At 59.2% G+C, this 19,493-nt stretch overlaps 1 protein-coding gene across 2 annotated transcripts; it reads left to right on the top strand.

Annotated features, from left to right (window-relative positions):
- The first annotated feature begins 302 nt into the window (after window positions 1–302).
- NECAB3 (N-terminal EF-hand calcium binding protein 3) lies at window positions 303–19,197 on the top strand. Of its 2 annotated transcripts, none has more exons than XM_039914227.1 (13): window positions 303–563; window positions 7,600–7,624; window positions 8,283–8,391; window positions 9,395–9,417; window positions 9,962–10,059; window positions 14,071–14,207; window positions 14,311–14,432; window positions 14,681–14,760; window positions 16,156–16,209; window positions 16,991–17,103; window positions 17,513–17,590; window positions 17,783–17,874; window positions 18,635–19,197. In XM_039914227.1, the coding sequence occupies exons 1-13, from the start codon at window positions 444–446 to the stop codon at window positions 18,658–18,660; spliced, it is 1,077 nt and encodes a 358-aa protein (XP_039770161.1). In that variant the 5' UTR covers window positions 303–443; the 3' UTR covers window positions 18,661–19,197. The 2 variants fall into 2 exon arrangements, with proteins under 2 accessions (XP_039770161.1, XP_028935811.1); XM_029079978.2 differs by having other exon boundaries at window positions 304–563; window positions 9,392–9,417.
- Window positions 19,198–19,493: the final 296 nt, after the last annotated feature.

Here is a 19,493-nt window from a genome sequence, read left to right as displayed (position 1 = left end):
AGGAGAGGGCGGAGGGCCCGTCGACGCCCGGCCGTGCCCATGCCACGGAGGGAGCTCGAGGTGAGGGAGGCCGGTCGATGCCCGGCCGTGCCCATGCCACGGAGGGAGCCGGAGGTGAGGGAGGCCGGACAGAAGAGGGCGGAGGGCCTGTCGATGCCCGGCGGTGGCCCTGGCACGGAGGGAGGCTGCGGGGAGGAGGGCGGGCCGCCAGAGGGCGGAGGCCACGGCCGGCGCCCGGCCCCCGCCCCCGCCCCCGCCCCCGCCCCCGCCCCCGCCCCCGCCCCCGCCTCTGCCGGCCATCGGCGGAGCCCGCAGCCCCTGCCCGAGTGTGCAGGCCCGGGGGCCCGCGCCTCCCTCCTCCGCCCTGCCCTGCCCTGCCCTCCTCTCCTCTCCTCTCCTCTCCCCGCTCCTCCCCTCCTCCTTCCCCGCGGCGGCCCAAGACCATGTCATGTGCCCAGCTGCTGACCATGTGCCTGCTCAGTGCCCAGCCTCCTGCCCGCCTCGTCTCCCCTCCTCCTCCTCCTCCGCCTCCTCCGCCCGCAGGCCTCACCCTCTTCCAGGACGTGAGTAAATCATCCGGCCGGACCCCGGCCGGGCTCCCCTCGCTTTGAGGGGCGGCCGGGTTTGGGGGGAATCGAGGGGCGTGGGGATGTGCGTTGGGGGGGGGGGGCGGGGGGAGGTTGGCCCGAAGCAGGGGGGCGCCGTGTCGGACCCCCATGTGAGGACGGGGCTAAGCGCTCGGTGCCGTGCCGCGCGCACAGTGAGCGCTCCCTAAGTAGCATTGCATGAATCGTCCCAGACGCCCCCAGGGCGATCGGCGGGCCGGGACCGGCCTTGGGGGGGAAGAGGTCACTCATTCTCTTCACCCCCCCCGCCCCCCCCGGCAGGAGGGGTCGAGCCCTAAGGGGCAGTGACCGGCTCCTAACGGGTCGTGCCCAGGAGCAAGCGAGGGGATGGAGGAGGAGGTGTTCTTCTAATAATGTAGGTATCTTTTAAGCGCTTACCCCGTGCAGAGCGCTGTTCTAAGCGCTGGGAGAGATAGTGGGTCGTCGGGTTGTCTCACCTGCGGCGCACAGTTAATCCCCATTTTACAGATGAGGTCAGCGAGGCGCCGAGAAGTGAAGCGCTTACTATGCGCAGAGCGCTGTTCTAAGCGCCGGGGTTCATACAGGGTCATCGGGTTGTCCCACCAGAGGCTCGGGGAAGGGAGGGGAGGGATGGGGTGGGGGGGGGGGTGAGGGCAGAGCAATCTCCCTCTCCCCTTCCAGAGCCCTTTTGTTTCTCCTTCCCTCTATCCTATGCCCCCTTTCTCTTTCCTACCGTTTTCTTTTTCTCCCTTTGCCCTCCTCTTCCTCTTCTTCCCCTCCTCTTAACAATAACGATGTTGGCATCTGTTAAGCACTTACTCTGTGCGGAGCACTGTTGTGAGCGCTGGGGGAGATAAGGGGTCATCAGGTCGTCCCACGTGAGGCTCACAGTCTTCATCCCCAATTGACAGATGAGGTCACTGAGGCACAGAGAAGTTAAATGACTTGCCCACGGCCACACAGCTGACAAGCAGCAGAGCCTCTTCCTCCTCTTCCCCTCCTCTTTCTCTTCTTCCCCTCCTCTTTCTCTTCTTCCCTCCTCTCCCTCTTCTTCCCCTCCTCTTCCTCCTCTTCCTCTTCTTCCCCTCCTCTTTCTCTTCTTCCCCTCCTCTTCTCTTCTTCTCCTCCTCTTTCTCTTCTTCCCCTCCTCTTCCTCTTCTTCCCCTCCTCTTTCTCTTCTTCTCCTCCTCTTCTTCTTCTTCCCCTCCTCTTAACAATAATAATAATAATAATAATAATGGCATTTGTTAAGCACTTATTATGTGCAGGGCACTGTTCTAAGCGCTGCAGTAGATAAAGGGTCATCAGGTTGTCCCAGATGAGGCTCACAGTTTTCATCCCCATTTTACAGATGACGTTACTGAGGCACAGAGAAGTTAAATGACTTGCCCACAGTCACACAGCTGACAAGCAGCAGAGCCTCTTCCTCTTTTTCTCCTCTTCTTTCCTTCTTCTTCCTCTTCTTCCCCTCTTCTTCTTCCCCTCTTCTTTCCCTCCTCATCTTCCCCTCCTCTTCCTCTTCTTCCCCTCCTCTTCCTCTTCTTCCCCTCCTCTTCCTCTTCTTCCCCTCCTCTTCCTCATCTTCCCCTCCTCTTCCTCTTCTTCCCCTCCTCTTCCTCTTCTTCCCCTCCTCTTCCTCTTCTTCCCCTCCTCTTCCTCTTCTTCCCCTCCTCTTCCTCTTCTTCCCCTCCTCTTCCTCTTCTTCCCCTCCTCTTCCTCTTCTTCCCCTCCTCTTCCTCTTCTTCCCCTCCTCTTCCTCTTCTTCCCCTCCTCTTCCTCTTCTTCCCCTCCTCTTCCTCTTCTTCCCCTCCTCCCCCTCTTCTTCCCCTCCTCCCCACCAATTCCAGGTTCCCTTCCACCTCATCCTCCCCACACTGCCGAGGAAAGGACTCGGGGCTCTGAGAAATAAGGTCCTCGAAGGCAGGGACCCATGTCTCTCACCTCTGTTATAAGTAAGTTCCCCAGTACCCACGATGGCGCTCTGCCCACGGCAGGCGCCCGGAACGGTACCCTGCCCCCCATAGCTGCCCGGCACACAGCTCCGCACCAGATAGCCCAGAGGCCCAACTTGGATTTGCTGAGCTTTGAGCTCTTTGCCCGGCACCGCGTCTGGGTTGCCAGGCCGGCTCCTTGCTGCCGTTGAGGAACTGGCCCTTTTCTCCCGTTCTGGGCCGACCCGTCTCCCGAGCTGTACCGCCCCCCTGCCCGGCGCTGAGCCAGGTGAGAGGAGGGACTGTGCCAGCCTTTTGGGGTGGGGGCTGGGTGGGGGGGCGGGGAACGGATTAGGCTAGGTAGGAGTTCGCCTCTTTTGTCTCCTCCAACTCACAGGCTTCCCTAGGAGTGGGAAGATCCAGTGCTGGGAGGGGTCAGCTTCATTCCCTACCCCCAGGACTCACCGAGCTGGGCTTCCCCTTAGTTCCTCTTTTCCCTCTGGACTTCCTTTCCCTCTTTTTCTAGTTTGCCTTCCCCTCTGTGCCCCCCCCCCCCCCCCCAGACCCACCCCCACTCCTCCGAAGCCCCTGCCTCTCTCTCCGGCCTCTGCCGCTCCTTCCCCTTTTCCTCCCCTCTGCTCTGCTGTGTTCCCCACATTCCCCCTCCCGGCTCCTTCTCTCCCCTCTCCTCCCCTCTCCTGCCCCACTCTGCCCAGCTCATCTTGCGGCGTCCTTACCCTGGCCCCTTTCCCTCCCGGCTCGAAGAGCCGAGTCTCAAGAGGCTGGGGCCGGGCCAGGCTGCACATTACCGCACTGGATCCACACTGCAGTTCCGTCCTCCCCCATTTCTCCTGCCCTTCCCTCCGCCCCCCCAGCCTGCATGGGCATGGTCTCTCAGCCATCGGGCACCCGCCCACCCCCTGCTCCTGGCAGAGGGGGGTGGGGAAATCGCTCATTTATTTATTGAGCGCCTGCTGAGAAACAGAGCACTTGACAGATTGCTTGAAAGAGTACATTAGAATGGGTAGACACAATCCCTGCCCTCAAGGATTATACCGACTAGTGGATTGAAGACACATCTCCTCCAAGAGGCCTTCCCTGACTAAGGCCTCTTTTCCTTTCTTCCACTCCCTTCCTTGTCCCCCGTCTCCCTCCCTTTATTCATTCATTCAGTCACATTTATTGAACCCTTACTGTGGGCAGAGCACTGTACTAAGCCCTCGGGAGAGTACGACAGAACCGTCAACAGATACATTCCCTGCCCAGTGAGCTCACAGTCTAGAGGAGCTTGTTTGTTTTATGGTACTTGTTAAGCGCTTTCTATGTGTCAAACACTGTTCTAAGCACTGGGGTAGGAACAAGTCAATTAGGTCAGACACAGCCCCTGACCCTCAGGGGGCTTGATACAAATTCTAAGCGCTCAGTACAGTGCCCTGCCCATTGAATGAATGAATAGTGTTTATTCAGTGCTTTACAGATGATTCCCGCCACCCCCTTTCCCCCCGCAGCCCCACAACACTTTGTCCATATCTGTAATTTTTTTATTTATGTTAATGTCTGCCTCCCCCTCTCGACTGTAAGTCCACTGTGGGCAGGGAATGTGTCCACCGACTCTATTCTGTCATGCTCTCCCAACCGCGTGGTACGGTGCTCTGCACACAGTAAGAGCTAAATAAATATGACTGAATGATTGATTGGATCACAAGGATGAAGCCTTGGTTCCATGCCCCAGGCCAAATGCCCCAGGGTTCTGGTGCTTGACCATATCTGAAGGCCCCGAGTCACCTCCCAGGACAGGGAAGCGTCACGGCCAGGTGAAAAGAACGTGGGTCTGGGAGTGAGAGGGCCTGGGTGTGAATCCCAGCTCCGTCACTGACTCCGCTGTGTGACTTTGGGTAGGTCACTTCACTTCTCTGTGCCTCGGGGACCTCATCTGTCAAATAGGGCTTAAGACTGTTAGCCCCATGTGGATCGGGGATTGTGCCTGACCCCATCATCTTGTATCTACCCCAGCCCTTCGTACAGTGCCCGGCACACAGTAAGGGCTTACCAGATGCCTTAAAAAATAAAAAGTGGGGAAGCTTGGGGCGGGGAAGCTGGCATCGGTGAGGCAGGGGGACTGCCGGGTGCCTTTGAGCTTTCAGGGATCCTGGGGGATAGTTGGGTTTGCTGCGGCTGTTAAAAACTTTGCCCCCCTTGGGAGAGGGGCGGGGGAGGCAGGGATGGGGCTGGGGGCTGAGCATAGTGCAGTCAGCCCCCACCCCCCGCCTCCAGGTCCAGTTCAGTGGAGCTGCGGGAAAACAGGCAGCCCACGGGGGGTTGAGGGAAGGGGTGAGGGATGGGAAAAGAGCTTCCGAAGACCTGCGGGACCACAGCCCCCCCGCATCTCCTACACCCTGGGGCGGAGGAGGAGCGAGTCCTGCCTCCGGCAGGGGCAGGGGGTGCCCAGCAGGAGTCAGGAGGCTCTGCCTGTCCGGCCCCTGACGGCGGAAGCGTTCTCGGGGTGGGGGCCCAGAGCAGGGGCCGGGAGCCTGGCTGGCACCAGGCCCGGGCGCAACAAAGGGGCCAGGCTGGGGGTCTTAGTCACAGAGACGCTGTGCCATCTGGAGCACACGGGGAGGTGGAACAGGGAGCCGGTAGCTGCGAGGGAAAGGCAAGGCAACCATCAGGCGGGAGAGCCGGGTCCCGCCCCCTGCCCCTGCTTCTGCATGGAGACTGGGTGACCCCATCCAGGATCCTCACCTCTCTGGTCCTCGGGTTCCCGAAGGCCCAGGAAATGTGGGGAATAGCTCTCTTGGTCGGCAGGCCGACCGGGAGGGCTGGAGGTTCGGCACAAGGGAGGAGGCAGAAACCGCAACGTTGACCCGAGGCTCAGAGCTGGGAGAGGGGCTGGGAGCCTAACCGTGCTTGCCAAATATACAGTCGATCAGTGGTATTGATTGTGCGCCTGGTGTGCGGAGCACTACACACTGGGGTCGATAGGGTGGGTAGACACAATCCCTACCTTCGAGGAGCTTCCGGTCTAAACGTTAAGATAAATTACAATTAAATGAAGATAAATTAAAGTATAGTGGATAGAGCCCGGGCCTGAGAGTCAGAAGGTCATGGGTTCCAATCCCAGCTCTGCCGCTTGTCTGCTCTGTGACCTTCGGCAAGTCGCTTGACTTTTCTGGGCCTCGGTTCCCCTCATCAGTAAAATGGGGATTAAGGCCGTGAGCCGCACGTGGGACGGGGACTGCGTCCAACCCGATTTGCTTTAATCCATCCCGGTGCTTAATACATTGCCTGGAAGATGGCGCTTAACAAATGCCATAAATATTATTATTGTTAGGAGGAAGCAGTGGCTGCACTAAATAATAATAATGTTGGTATTTGTTAAGCGTTTACTATGTGCAGAGCACTGTTCTAAGCGCTGGGGTAGACACAGGGGAACCAGGTCGTCCCACGTGGGGCGCACAGTCTTCATCCCCATTTTCCAGATGAGGTAACTGAGGCCCAGAGAAGTGAAGTGACTCGCCCACAGTCACCCAGCTGACAAGTGGCAGAGCCGGGATTCGAACCCATGACCCCTGACTCCCAAGCCCGTGCTCTTTCCACTGAGCCACGCTGCTTCTCTAAAGAAGCGGAAGTTGCTTCACTAAAGCTATGGCCAGAAGTGCTACAGGGGAAGAGGACATGAGTACACAGGTGCTTAGGAGACAGAGGTGCTGGAATGGCAGTAGGAGGACAATTTAGGGTCGGGGGTGATGAGATTAATCAGGGAAGGCTTCCTGAAGGCATTGTGATTTCAGGAGGGTTTTGAGGAAGCAGTCTGCAGGAGGTGAAGGGGGAGGGGATTTCAAATATGAGCCCCCCCACCCCCGGCAAATTTCTCTGAGGAATCAGTCCCTCATATTTATTGGGTGCTCACTGTGTGCAGGGCTCACTATATCGGAGTTGGTAGACGCATTCCCCACCCACATCAAGTTTACAGTCCTAGAGGGGGAGGCGGACATTGATGTAAATAAATAAATCATGGGTATGCACAGAAGTGCTGTGAGAGAGGTGACTCACGTGTGCAAATCCAAATTCCTGTCCCCAAATCCCCAGCACCTAGTACAGAGCACTGCTCCAAGTGGGTGCTTATTAAATATTATTACTACTAATATTGCTAATGCTAGTCCTATTTGGCGGCAACGGTATTTATTAAGCAACTACTGAGTACAACAGAGGCTGGGTTCTGCAGCCAGCAGAGGGTGAAGTTAGGGGCTCAGTTAGTCTCTCTCTTGCTGGCCGTGTGCTGCCCTGCCCTGCCCTGTCCAGCTCTGCTCGCTCTGCTCTTCCCTACCCTGCCCTCCCTGTCCAACTTGCTCTGCCCCTCTCTGTCCACTCTGCCCTGCCCTCCTCTGCCCCCTCTGCCCGCCCTGCCCTGCTCCCTCTGTCTGCCCAACCCTGCCCTGCCCGGAGGCTGCAGTGCACCGGTGCCCACCAACCGCCCTTGAAGCTGGTTCTCCGATAACAGCCCCCTGCGTCTGTCATGGCCTTGAGTCCAGAGAAACTCTTTCCTCGCGTCCCTCCCCCCCGTCCCTAGGCGGCGGGCTCGGAGAGGTGTGTGCATGTGCTTCGCGGTCGCCGCCTGGTAGTGCCTGCTGCCCTGCCCACCTCTAGGTGGGCACCCAGCTAACGCTTGATAAATCCAGAGAACTGGGTGACAGTCCCCCTCTTGATGTCTGTAGGAACCTGGATGGGGAAGGTAGGGGAGCCCCCGGGCGTCTAGGAGTTGTGGAGGGACCAGGCCCGGGGCCCTCGGGTCTCCTGGGCACTGGGAGGGAAGGGCGAGCAGCAGCGCGGTGGGATTTGGGGGAGACGGAACGGGGGAGTTCTCCCCCGCCACAGAAGACGATATTGGAGTGGGCGGTGGCAGCAGGAACCGCTAGCCAAATAGCCCTTGCCCCCAGCTCGTGCTCTGACCCCCGGGGAGGACTGGTGTGCCTGGGGTGCCCGGCAAAGGGCGGCCATCTGGGGACGCTCTGGGGGAGGGGTCAGCTCCCTCACTCTCGGCCGGCCCCCGGGGGTCAAGCTCTTTCCATTTCCCCTTTCAGATTTTCCGCCGGGCAGACAAGGACGGTGAGTATACCCAAGACCCCCGCCCCTCCCGCCGCGGGGACCGGTTTCTCCCTTTCCCGGGTGGGCGCCCCAATCCCCAGCCCACCCCTGCCCCCTCAAAGCCGCAGCCGAGTGGGATGGCCGGGCTGGGCACCCACAGGCCAGAGCTGGGTCCTGGGCGGGGGCTGCGGCTCTCCTCACTCAGTCAGTCCTATTGACTGAGCCCTTACTGGATGCAGAGCGCCGCCTTAAGCGCTGGGGAGAGTACACTATAACGTACACATTCCCTGCCCACGACGAGCTTACAGTCTAGAGGGGGAAGCAGACATTCACATAAAGAAATAAACTGCGGATATATACATAAGCGCTGTGGGGCTGGGAGCGGGGGATGAAGAAAGGGAGCAAGTCAGGGCGATGCAGAAGGGAGTGGGAGAAGAGAACAGGAGGGCTTAGGGAAGGTCTCTTGCAGGAAATGTGCCTCGCATACTGGACTGTATTCTCCCCTAAACGCTTAGTGTAATTCTCTGCGCAAAGTAAGCGCTCGATAAGTAACGCCCATCGATGGATTCCACCCAGTAGCTTCTGCCCAGCAGCCGGCCACCCCCGGATGGGGTCCTCCCCAAAAGAAAGCCCTGCCCCCCTTCCCCCGGGCCCTCTCCCCATCCCCCTCACCCCGCAGATGATGGGAAGCTGTCCTTCGCCGAGTTCCAGAACTATTTCGCGGATGGGATTCTCAGCTCCGAGGAGCTGCGGGAGCTGTTCAGCGGAGTCGGCCAGCAGAGCCCAGAGTAAGGAGGGGGTGGCCGGGACCGGCGGGGAGGAGAGGGGTCAGGCGAGGGCCTCAGGGCTAACAGAAACACCCCCTAGCCCTGCGGGTCCCCACCGTGGAAGCCTGCGGGGGTCCTCGGGGCCCTTTACATCTAACTGGGCTCCTTAATGGCTACCGACCTGGCAGCTGAACTCTGTCACTGCGCCTCACCGGCCGCCGCGCGCGCCCCAGGGGAGCTGCGGGGAGGGAGGGAAAGGCCCTGGCGAGATGGACAACACCCTGCCCTTCTCTCAGTCTGCTAGCAGGGTAGTGTCAAATCATCTCCCTCCTCCCCAGCGTGGGGCTGATGAGGTTCGTTAATGCTCAAGAACAGAGGCACAGCTGGGGAAGTGTGAGCAGGGAGCTTCCTGGGGGCCACAGATTCGCCTCTCTCTCCCTTCCCGGACCCTGCGAAGCCATGGGGCCATAATGTTCAGGCTCCTCTCATCCCTCCCTCTCTCCCCCGCCACCTCCGCCACTGCCTGTTCAGTGATCTCGGATGGGTCACTTAAGCTCTCTAGGCCTCAGCTTGCTCATCTGTAAAAAGGGGATAGGACTCTGCTGGGGCTCCTTCCTTCCCGGGGATGTTGCGAAAGTAAACCGTGCAAGCGCTTAGTACAGTGCCGTGCACACAGTAAGCGCTCGATAAATACCATTGATTGATGGATCAAAGTGAGATCGGCCACGTGGGCTCTCTGGGGGAAATGGAAATGCCGGACGGATTCCAGGGTCAGAAACCCCCGATGGTGGTTGTCTGGGCCCCTCGTTTTGCGCCAGTGGTGGCTGATGGAGGCGAAGGCGCTTGCGGCTAAAGACCCGGAGAGAGAGAAGCCCGTGGGGGTGGAGACGCTTGGAGGGAAGGAGGGAAACCGCCACTCGGCAGGCTCCCTGCTAGTTCCGCAGCCGTGGTTTTCCGGGTGCAGTCCAGCCCTCCCCGCAGCTCCCCTAATGGTCTCTTCCCCTCCCTTTCTCCTCCCCAGCAGTCTGGAAACAGAGAAGCTCTGTGGTAAGTTGCTGCCCAGATTGGGATTTGAACCCGGCTCTCCAGGAGGGTCGTGGCGGGAGGTGGGAGCTCCGGGCCCCAGCAGGCCCTCAGCGCCTCGCCGTCGCCCCGGCTTTGGAGACGGGGAGAGGCCTGGGCTCTGCCCTCGGACCCCGCCTGAGCCTGACTCCTCCATAAGCCAACCCCGAGAGGGGGCTCGACTGTCAGGGGAGAGATGGACCCGGGGGTCTCACTTGGGGCCTGGTCCCAGCAGAAGAACAGCTCTTGGGGCAGATTCTCAGGGCGGGAACTGCGGGGATGGGGGCTGGCCGGCAGCCGAGGAGGCCTGGGTTGCCGGGTCCCAGCCCTCCGTGCCAGTTTGGGTGTCCGCCTGGGGGTCTCTCCAGCTCTGGGGGCATCGGTCGATCGCATTGCAGCTGATGACGTGGGGACTGTGGGGGTGGACGTGGGCCTCGGTCCGGTGGGAGGGATCTAGGCCAGGGCTGGGACGGCTGGGGGAGGTGGACAGAGGGGTGCAGCTGCCTCCTCCCCGCTCTCTCCTCTGCAGATTATTTCTCTCGGCACCTGGGGGAGTTCAGATCCGTCCTCTCGGCCCTGGAGGCGTTGAACACGGCGGTCCTCACCGCCATGGACGCCACCAAACTGGTAAGGAGAGCGGGGCTGGGAGTCCCTGCTGGCTGGGGGGCACACTCCAACCCCTCCTCGAACACTGGGACCCTCCACCTCAAGTAGAAACTCCCAGCCGCCTACCCTGGTCTTCCAGGCTCCCGCCCCGCTCTCTCCGTTTGACTTAGTCACTTGCTTTTCCCTTCTCCCTAAGCGACCCCCGACTTGTCTCTTGCCGTAGACTACCCCGGCTTCAACTCCTCGTGCCCACCCTTCTGCCTACTTGAGCCTCCCTCCCCTGGGCCCCGGACACCCCTCGTCCGGCAGGCCGCTACCGGAGACTCCTAAAGCCTCTCCTCCCCACGGACACCCTTGATTCCCATCTCCCCGGTCACGTCCTGTCTTCGTCCACCAGTAACACTCACGTGGATATCATTTATTCATTTCTGCTAATACTCTTTGCACCCCCGACCCCATTCTCCTGTAAAATGGGGTTTGCGTGGAAGAAAACCTGGGCTGAAATACTCATCTAATCATTCAGTGGTATTATTATGTGCAGAACATTGTGATAAGCCCTTGGAAGAGTCCAACAGAATTGGCAGACATGTTCCCGCCCACAAAGGGCTGTCTAGAGGTCAAGTCAAACATTATTATAAAGAAATATTTATATTATAATGATGTAGTGGTAAATGCTTGACCCATACCACTCTACTGAGCCTTGAGGTTGATACAAGATCATCGTGTCGGATACAGCCCCTGTCCCAGGAAGGGCTTGTAATCTAATTGGGAGGGAGAAAAGGGCTTGAATCTCTATCTTAAAGGTGGGGAAAGTGACGCAGAGAAGTGAGGTGACTTGCCCAGAGTCACGCAGTAGACAAGTGGTAGAGCTAAGATTAGAAGACGGCTTCGCTGACTCCCCCGGTCTGTGCTCTTTTAGGCCTCTCCGCAGTGCTTTGTGTGCAGGAAGTGCCTGGCTGGCTCTTCACTGAGAAGCAGCCTGGCTTAGTGGGTAGATCAAGGGCCTGGAAATCACAGGGCCCTGGGTTCTAATTCTGACTCCGCCACTTGTCCGCAGTGTGACCTTGGCCAAGTCACTTCGCTTTAGAGAAGCAGCTTGGCTCAGTGGAAAGAGCCCGGGCTTGGGAGTCGGGGGTCATGGGTTCGAATCCCGGCTCCGCCGCTTGTCAGCTGGGTGACCTTGGGCAAGTCACTTCGCTTCCCTGTGCCTCAGTTCCTTCATCTGTAAAATGAGGATGAAGACTGAGGCCTACGTGGGACAACCTGATTACCTTGTATCTATCCCAACTTGGCACATAGTAAGCGCTTTAACAAATACCAACATTATTATTCTCCGTGCCTCAGTTGCCTCGTCTGGAAATTGGGGATTAAGACTGGGAGCCCTGTGTCGTACAGGGAGACTGTGTCCAATCCAGCCGCCTTGTAGCAACCCCAGCCCTTAGTAAAGTGGCTGGAACTCGTAAGCACGTAACAAATAGCCACAGTTGTTATTACCTGAGGGGGACGATGCCTTGCTCAGTCAGGTGGGTGGTGCTGTGCTGACCGCCCTCCCTCAGGGCCGGGCAGTGTTGAGTTACGGGGCAGAGCGTGGGACTGTGGCGTTCTCTGAGGTCCCATCAGGTTGAGAGGTCTGGACGCCCCCAAGGACATCCCGCTTGGCTCCTCACCAAGCTCTGCCAGGGCAGCGTGATCCCAAGCAGCCTGGGCTTGGGGCTGAACCCGCTTGCCGCCATCAGAGCGGAACTCGTCCCAACATCTCTTCCTCTGTGGGCCTAGTTACAACAGGGACAGTTAGGGGCCTCTTCCCATTGGAAACCCCAGAGGATGCTGAGAAAAGTAGTTCATTCATTCAGTCATATTTATTGAGCGCTTACTATGTGCAGAACACTATACTAAGCGCTTGGAACGTACAGTTGGGCAAAGATAGAGACGATCCCTGCCCAACAACGGGCTCACAGTCTAAACGGGGGAGACAGACAACACAACAAAACAGGTAGTCTGGCGTCAATATCATCAAGATGAATAGCGTCATAGATATATACACATCATTAACTAAATAGAGTAATAAATAATATATACAAATATGCACAAGTGCTGTGGGGAGCGGAAGAGGAGCAGAGGGAATGGGAGGGCTCAGTCTGGGAAGGCCTCCTGGAGGAGGTGAGCTGTCAGAAGGGATTTGAAGAGGGGAAGAGAATTAGTTTGGGAGATGCGAGCTGTGGGGGAGGGCATTCCAGGTCAGCAGTAGGACGGGGGCCAGGGGTCGACAGCGGGACAGTGGGCGGGAATGGGGGACCGTGAAGAGGTGAGCGGCGGAGGAGCGGAGTGTGCGGGCTGGGATGGAGGAGGAGAGAAGGGAGGAGAGGTAGGAGGGGACGAGGTGATGGAGAGCTTTGAAGCCAAGAGTGAGGAGTTTTTGTTTTATGTAAAGGTTGATAGGCAACCACCGGAGGTTTTCGAGGAGAGGTGTGACAAGCCCAGAGCGTTTCTGTAGAAAGATAATCCGAGCAGCAGAGTGAAGAATAGACTGGAGCGAGGAGAGACAGGAGGATGGGAGATCAGAGGGGAGGCTGACGCAATAATCCAGTGGGCTTGGAAGGCAGATCGATTAATTTGCCTGTAGGAAAGGGACGCAGTGGCTCTGGAGTTAGCAGAGGGTGGAGGAAGGTCTCCCTGAAACATAATAATAATAAGAGTAGTAAGCATTTACCATGCGCCAAGCAATGTACTAAGCGTTGGAGTGTATGCTAGCAAATTGGGTTGGATACAGTCCCTGTCCCAAGTGGGGCTCACAGTCTCGAGCCCCATTTTACAGTTGAAGTAACTGAGGAACAGAAAAGCAAAGTGACTTCTAAAAGCTGTGAATGTCGAATCTCTTTGGGTTGTGTTGCCCGTGGAGCCACGGGGTCCGTGTTGGGGCTCAGACTTTATGTAGTGAAGACCCTCAGTTCCCTCTGAGGGTACAGTGAAACTCCGCATGCGGGAGATCCACCCTGTCCTTCCGGTTAATCGCAGGGGACCCGTCCCTCCCGTCTGATCCATCAGTCGTATTTACCGAGCACTTACTTTGTGCAAAGCACCGTACTAAGGGCTGGGGGCTCGGTCCGGGGGGAGAAGACGATATAACGGAGTTGGTAGACGTGTTCCTTTCCCACAAGAAGTCAGTCACTGAGATTCCACTTGCAGGGGACCTCTGCCTCAACCTTCGGGTCAATCAGTGAAACGCCACGTGGGGGGAGACCGACCCTTCCCTCCCTCTCTCCCAGCCAATCAGCCCAGCGCCATTTGCAGGAGATCCTGCCTTCTTGCCCAGTCACTGACACTCCAGTGTGCCCAGCCCTCCACGGGGTCGAGGAGGAGGTGGCTCGGGGCCGTGTCTGTCACGCGTGGCGAGGTAGGCGGACGGAGGACAGCAGGGCCCGGCTTTGGCCTTCCTGGCCCGCGCTCCCTGGCCGGAGGAGCGAAGGGTGACAGCAGCCTCTTGTCCACCCCCCGGAGGGCCGGGGTGCCGCTGATCTCGTCGGTGGCAGGGTAGGTCGCGGTGTCTCTCACGAGCACGGGCCGGTCCGCGGAAGTTGAACTGACTCCACGTCTCTGGCCCTACTTCCTCCTCCCTTGTCTAGGGGTTTTTTCCTTCTTCTTCTTTTCCATCCAGTGGATTTCTCCCTCTCTGGCCCAGCGTTCTCCACGGAGTCACCGGGCAATCTTGGGGAAGACTTAACAGTGATGACTGTGGCATCCGTTAAGCGCCTACTACGTGCCAGGCACCGTACTAAGCCCCGGGATGGATACGAGCGAATGGGGTCGGCCACGGTCCCGGCCCTACGTGGGGCTCGCGGTCTCAATCCCCGTTTTACGGATGGGGTAACTGAGACCCGGAGAGGCGAAGTGATTTGTCCAAGGTCACCCGGCGAACGAGTGGTGGGGCCAGGATTTAAATCCACGTTTAGAAGCCACGACTGGTTTGTGGCCTCCTGCCGGGCAGCTGCCTCGCCCCTTCCCACCCAGCCCTGCCCTCCTCCGCCCCTCCAGGAGTACGAGTGGGCTCCCAAGGTGAACCAGTTCGTGACCCGGTTCTTGCTGCGGGAGACGGCGAGCCAGCTTCAGTCCTTGCACCTGTCTCTGGAGTGCGCCTCCGATTGCGTGGAGAGCCAGGCTGGCCGCGGGAGGTAGGGGGAGCGCGGGGCTGGGGGCGGGTCGCCACAGCCCCCACGGGGGGGGTTAGGGGATGGGAGGGATGGGAAGGGGAGGGACCCGGCTGTTCCCCTGCAGGACGGACGTGGGGACACCGGTGGCCCCGAGCAGCCCGAGGCCCGGCAGGAGGAGTGGGCGCCGAGCCCAGAAGACCGCCCGCCCGGACCCCACGGCCCCTTCTTCCGAGACCTCGCTGGCAGGTGTCGGGGGAGTTGGGGACACCTGGGTCCCTTCCCCGGGTTTCTCCTGAGGGAGGGAGGGCGGGAACAGGGTAGATCCCTTGGACGCCGGGGAAGACCACTGGGTCGCCACCCAACCGGGCCGTTCCGGCGCCTCTGCCTCATCCCTTTCCTTGGCGAGGGGCAGCGTAGAGGGGTCGCAGCGAGGAGCGCTCGCTCCCGGAACCCAGGGATCGACAACCTCCTCGCTGCCTCTCTCTGGGCTGCAGTGGCCTCGGTGGACGGCGGATGCCAGTGGACATCTCAGATCCTCCGTCTGCAGCGGCTGATCGACCAGCTGGAGTGGAAGGTGGGGCCGCGGGCTCGTGGGCCACCGGCGGGAAGGGATGAGGGATCCGTCCTTATTTTAATATAGTATTATTAAGCGCTCAGCGTGTGCCAGGCACTGTACCGGGTTCTAGGGTAGATGCAAGTTAACCAAGTCGGACACAGCCCACGTTCTCCACGGGGTTCGGTCGTAATCCCGTTTTATAGATGAGGGAACCGAGACACTGAAAAGTGAAGTGACTTGCCTAAGGACACGCACCAGGAAAATGGAGGAACCGGGATTAGAACTCAGGTCCTTCCGATTCTCGGGTCCGCTCTTCTCTTTAAAGGGAATGTCGGTAGGACCCCAAAGCCACACGCGCCGGTACCGTTATTATGGTGGTGGTGATGGTGGGGATCAGGGGGAGGGTGATGAAAAACCACCACGATGGAGCACCGTGATGATGACTTTTTGTTGGGCCCCGTGCTGGTGTGCTTGGGGACTGACAATTCTGGCACTTTTTCTGTCCAATTGGGGGTTCACAGTCTGAGTGATGGAGGCCACACTCCCAGAAACAGGATGCCTTGAAAAAAAACTTCAAGAGAAATTAAGAAATTAATCCCACTTAAGAACATTAAACCAAGCAACTCAAACGGAGCTGGTGGGTCAGGTCATTGTGTCCGGATCCCGTCCGAGACACTGTCCTCGATTCTGAACGGCTGGAACCTGAAGTTTTGAAGGCTGTCACAGATGCTGCTCCCGGGCACTGAGTGTGTGTGTCTGAGAGGTCGTGGGTTCTAATTCCGGCCCCACCTCTTGTCCGCTGTGTGACCCTGGGCAAGTCACCTGACTTCTCCGGGCCTCAGTTACCTCATCTGTCAAATGGGGCTGCCCCATAGCCCCCAGAGCTCAAGGAGGGTTCGACTTCACCCACAAAGGCTGCAGTTCGCTCTAAGATACTTGGCGGTCAGTAGCCCGGACATCTCTCTGCACGCGAGGCACCCAACGCAGTACACTGAACAGAGGAAGTACCCGGTACAGCCCTTGCACCCAGAACCTTAGGCTAGGCACCTAATACAGTACTTTGCGTACAGTAGAAGCTCAGCAGATATTGTTGATGATGATGGCATCAGGCCGGGAGTGGGGAGAGCCAACTGGGTGAGGTTGGAGGAGAAGAGCTAAACCTCTAGACTGTAAGCTCGTTCTTGGGGGAGGGAATGTGTCTGTTTATTGTTGTACTGTATTTTCGCAAGTGCTCGGTACAGTCCTCTGCCCGCAGTAAGTGCTCAATAAATTTGAACGGATGAATGACCGAATAAGAAACTGGGGCCCAGCTCGAGGACCGGCTTGTGTTTTCGAGGGTTGGAAATAAGCTTCATCTGTGGCCGAATGGAACCCCCTTGCATAACTGGCCATTGTTTTGGCTTTCGATTCCAGAGCCGGAGGTTGGAGCTGCCGAAAGGGGAAGCTGTTTGCAAAGAGGCAAATCTGGTAAATTGTTTCCCAACCCCATCCTTTCCCTGAGGTCTCTGGGGAAGAGGAAGAGCCGAGTGAGATGGAGAAGGCTCCACCCCCAACCCGCCTCCGTCATCCCGCCTCTGCCACTTGTCGGCTGTGTGACTGTGGGCAAGTCACTTCATTTCTCTGTGCCTCGGTTACCTCATCTGTAAAATGGGGATTAACTGTGAGCCTCACCTGGGACAACCTGATGACCCCGTATCTCTCCCAGCGCTTAGAACGGTGCTTGGCACATAGTAAGCGCTTAACAAACGCCAACATTATTATTCCCCGGTGGCCGGCAGGCTCGTCTATACCCAAGGGCCTAGTCTAGGGCAGCGAGAGGCTCCAGTGACCCAGAGCCTGGGTCCACGTGAGGACAGGGATGTTCTTCCCCTGGGCAAACCGGCCACCGTCCGGGCCCCCGCACCTTCTCGCGGAAGCCCGGCCGTGGCCGTCAGAGGACCCGCCCGGGGTTGGTAAGGGCCGATGCTTTAGGGTCCTGTCGGGTCAGCGAGCGAGGACTCCAAATCCCTCTAGTACAGAATGGCAATGGGTGGGGGGCCGGGGGCACCGCTTCAGGCGATTCTCAGCCCATCTCATGGAAACCCACCTTTGCTGACTGGTTTCTCCAGACTGGGGCCCGGGCAGCGGGCGCAGGGGGTGCCGGGGTCCTGAGGGGTTGGGCAGCACCACCTCGGCCCTGGACATCCTTCTCTTGGAGCCCACGCCGGACTGGGCCCACGAGTCAGCGTCTCTTTGCCTCTCTCCCAAGCTCATCCTGGTCGTCCAGAGGAGGATCTCGGTGGCCCCAGCGGGTTTGAAGCAGTTTCATCAGGCCCTGCGTTGCTACACCGACGTCACCGCGGCCCAGAGCCGCTGCCTGCGGTGAGTCCCCCGGCTGGGCCCGGCCGGAGCGTGGCTGGAGGCGTGGCGACCTCCGCTCGGAGGCAGGGTTGGGCAGGTTGCGGGTGGGAGGGGGGAGCGACCGGTCGCCCGGCTTGTACCTCGATGGCAGTCTGTGATGGTCCAGTCGGTCCGGGCCAGACATGGCACTGGCTGCCTTTCTGTCCAGTCGGCTTATTTCCAGAGCCCAGCTTTCTACCAACCTGGCTCCCACCACGGGGTCCCGTGGCTCAGAAGTGGCGTGCGTGTTCACAGGGATCCAGGAGGGGACACGATGGATCAGGAGTGAGAGGGCTGAGACCCTCCTCCTCCTCCTCCTCCTCCTCCTCCTCCTCCTCCTCCTCCAAGCTCCTGGCCTGGACCCACAAGCCCTTTGTTTTTCTCCCTCCAGAGTGTCAACCCAGAGGCTGGCGGATGAGTCCAGCTTCCTCCTCTACGAGTTCTGGCAGGACGCATCCTCCTGGAGCAGGTGGGGCCTTGGCCTTGGCGCTCCCAGGGCAGGGGAGCCGGGGGTAAGGGCGGGTCGGGGGCTTGGGCACAGAGGCCGCTTCCTGGGTCTGCCTGCTGGGAGGAGGCGACTTTCCTTCTCCGCGGATGCTCCGGCCCCGCACTCCTCGAGATGAGGCCCGTCCCCCCACCTCCCTGTCACCCGTTCATCCAGTCACTCGCGGACCAGCTGCAGCAAGGCGTTCCAGAGGGTCCTCGTTGACCTCCTGCGGACTCCGGAGATCCTGACCACCATGCTCTTCCCAGGTGGGTCGGTTCAGGCTTAAGAGAAGCAGCGTGGCATAGCGGATGGAGCACGGGACTAGGAGTCAGAAGGCCATGGGTTCTAACCCCGGCTCCTCCACTCATCTGCCTGACCTCTCTGTGCCTCAGTTACCTCATCTGTAAAATGAGGATCGAGACTGTGAGCTCCCTGTGGGACGGGGACCGTGTCCAACCCAATTTACTTGTATCCACCCCAGCGCTTAATTCAGTGCCTGGCACACTGTAAGCGCGTAATAAATACCTCAATTATTATTATTATTAAGACACCAGCTCTCTGTCTCCGGGCTCCCTGACTCGTGCCCCACTTCCAACTCTCTGCCCGCCCCATCCGCACTCCTTTCTCTCCATCGGCCCGAGTTGCCCTGGACACCCCACTTGTGCTGCTTCCCCTCCTCTTTATACAACCTTCGGCTTCCCCTTCGGGGATTCCATCGGGACCCAGCCCACCCAGGACGGCTCTCCCTCTCTTTACCGTGCCTTCTCGCCTCCTCGCTAGCTGTCATTCCACCTCCCTACCTGCCCTTCCACCGGTCTCCTGTAGCTCCCAGCCCCGGTGGGTGATACTTGATCCGACCAGAGTGGGAAAAGCTTCCGAGCGGGGCCCAGCCAGCGGGCAGGGAATGTGAGAAGATCCTGGAGGTTGGGGGGGGTGGGTGGCAGGGAGCAAGGTGCCAGGGACAACGGGCGTTGGAGCCGGCGCAAGTCTCGAGGCCCGCCATCCCCGTCCTCTCCTCTGTTTCAGCCTCCTGGTGGATCATGAACAACTGAAGCTTCCTACAAGTAGGCCTGCCGCCCGGGGGAGGACAGGTCTCTCCCTCCGGACCCCGCGACCCCTACTGCCCTGTCCCTGCCACCAAGGCCACCCCCCTCTCCCCGGCCCAGGTCACGCCTGCCCTTCTCGGAGCCTGCGGAAGAGGAATAAGAGCTGGGGTCCAGGGTGGGGAGGGGGCCGGGGAGGAGGTGGTCAGGGTTCCTTCCGTGTCACCTGTGTGGTTTTTATTACCCGTTCTTAGTGCCAGCCTTCTTTCCCTCCTCCTCTTCGTCCCTCTCGCCTTTCCCTCCCTCCTCTTCCCCCACTCATCCCTCCCCACCCATACCAGAGGGAATCAAACCGACTGGCTCTGGGAGTAGTCGGTCGTGGCCAACCACCCAAATCCCTTCCCACGTGTGATCGCGGCGAAGGAGCCGTTGACGTAACGCACAGCCTTTACTCCTCTTCTGCATTTCCGAGTCCCTGCGTTACCTGCTGTATGCGGAACACTGTATTAAGCGTTTGGGAACGTGCAATAAAGTTAGTAGGCAAAATCCCTGCCCTCAAGGAGTTTGCAGTCTGGGGGTTGGTGTGGGGGAGTGGCTGGCCGCCGACCCTGAAAGTCCCTCCGAGTCAGGGAGTTGAAAGAGACTGCAGAAGATTCGGGGAGACGTCGGGGGATCGTCTGTCGCGATTTTAGCCTCAACGCTATCGATCTCGGCGTGCTGGGGTCTGTCGAGGCTCAGAGCTGGGGTGGAGAGCTCAGAGCGTCCTTGCAGTGGAAAGATTCTGGATGAGTCCCCGGGGGTGGGGGGGGTGGAATGGGGCTTGCATTCCTCCCCGGTTCTGG

This window comes from Ornithorhynchus anatinus, chromosome 15, assembly GCF_004115215.2.
Source record: "Ornithorhynchus anatinus isolate Pmale09 chromosome 15, mOrnAna1.pri.v4, whole genome shotgun sequence".
Taxonomy (NCBI): domain Eukaryota; kingdom Metazoa; phylum Chordata; class Mammalia; order Monotremata; family Ornithorhynchidae; genus Ornithorhynchus; species Ornithorhynchus anatinus.
Note: the sequence above shows the minus strand (reverse complement) of the source record. Positions and strands in the feature narration are given on the sequence as shown.

Excerpts from the sequence above, each read along its gene's own strand:
- NECAB3 (XM_029079978.2), top strand. The coding sequence starts at position 444 with ATGTCATGTGCCCAGCTGCTGACCATGTGCCTGCTCAGTGCCCAGCCT. Across the intron at positions 7,625-8,282 it reads CCGCCGGGCAGACAAGGACG|ATGATGGGAAGCTGTCCTTC; the intron begins GTGAGTATACCC and ends CTCACCCCGCAG. Across the intron at positions 10,060-14,070 it reads CCATGGACGCCACCAAACTG|GAGTACGAGTGGGCTCCCAA; the intron begins GTAAGGAGAGCG and ends CCGCCCCTCCAG.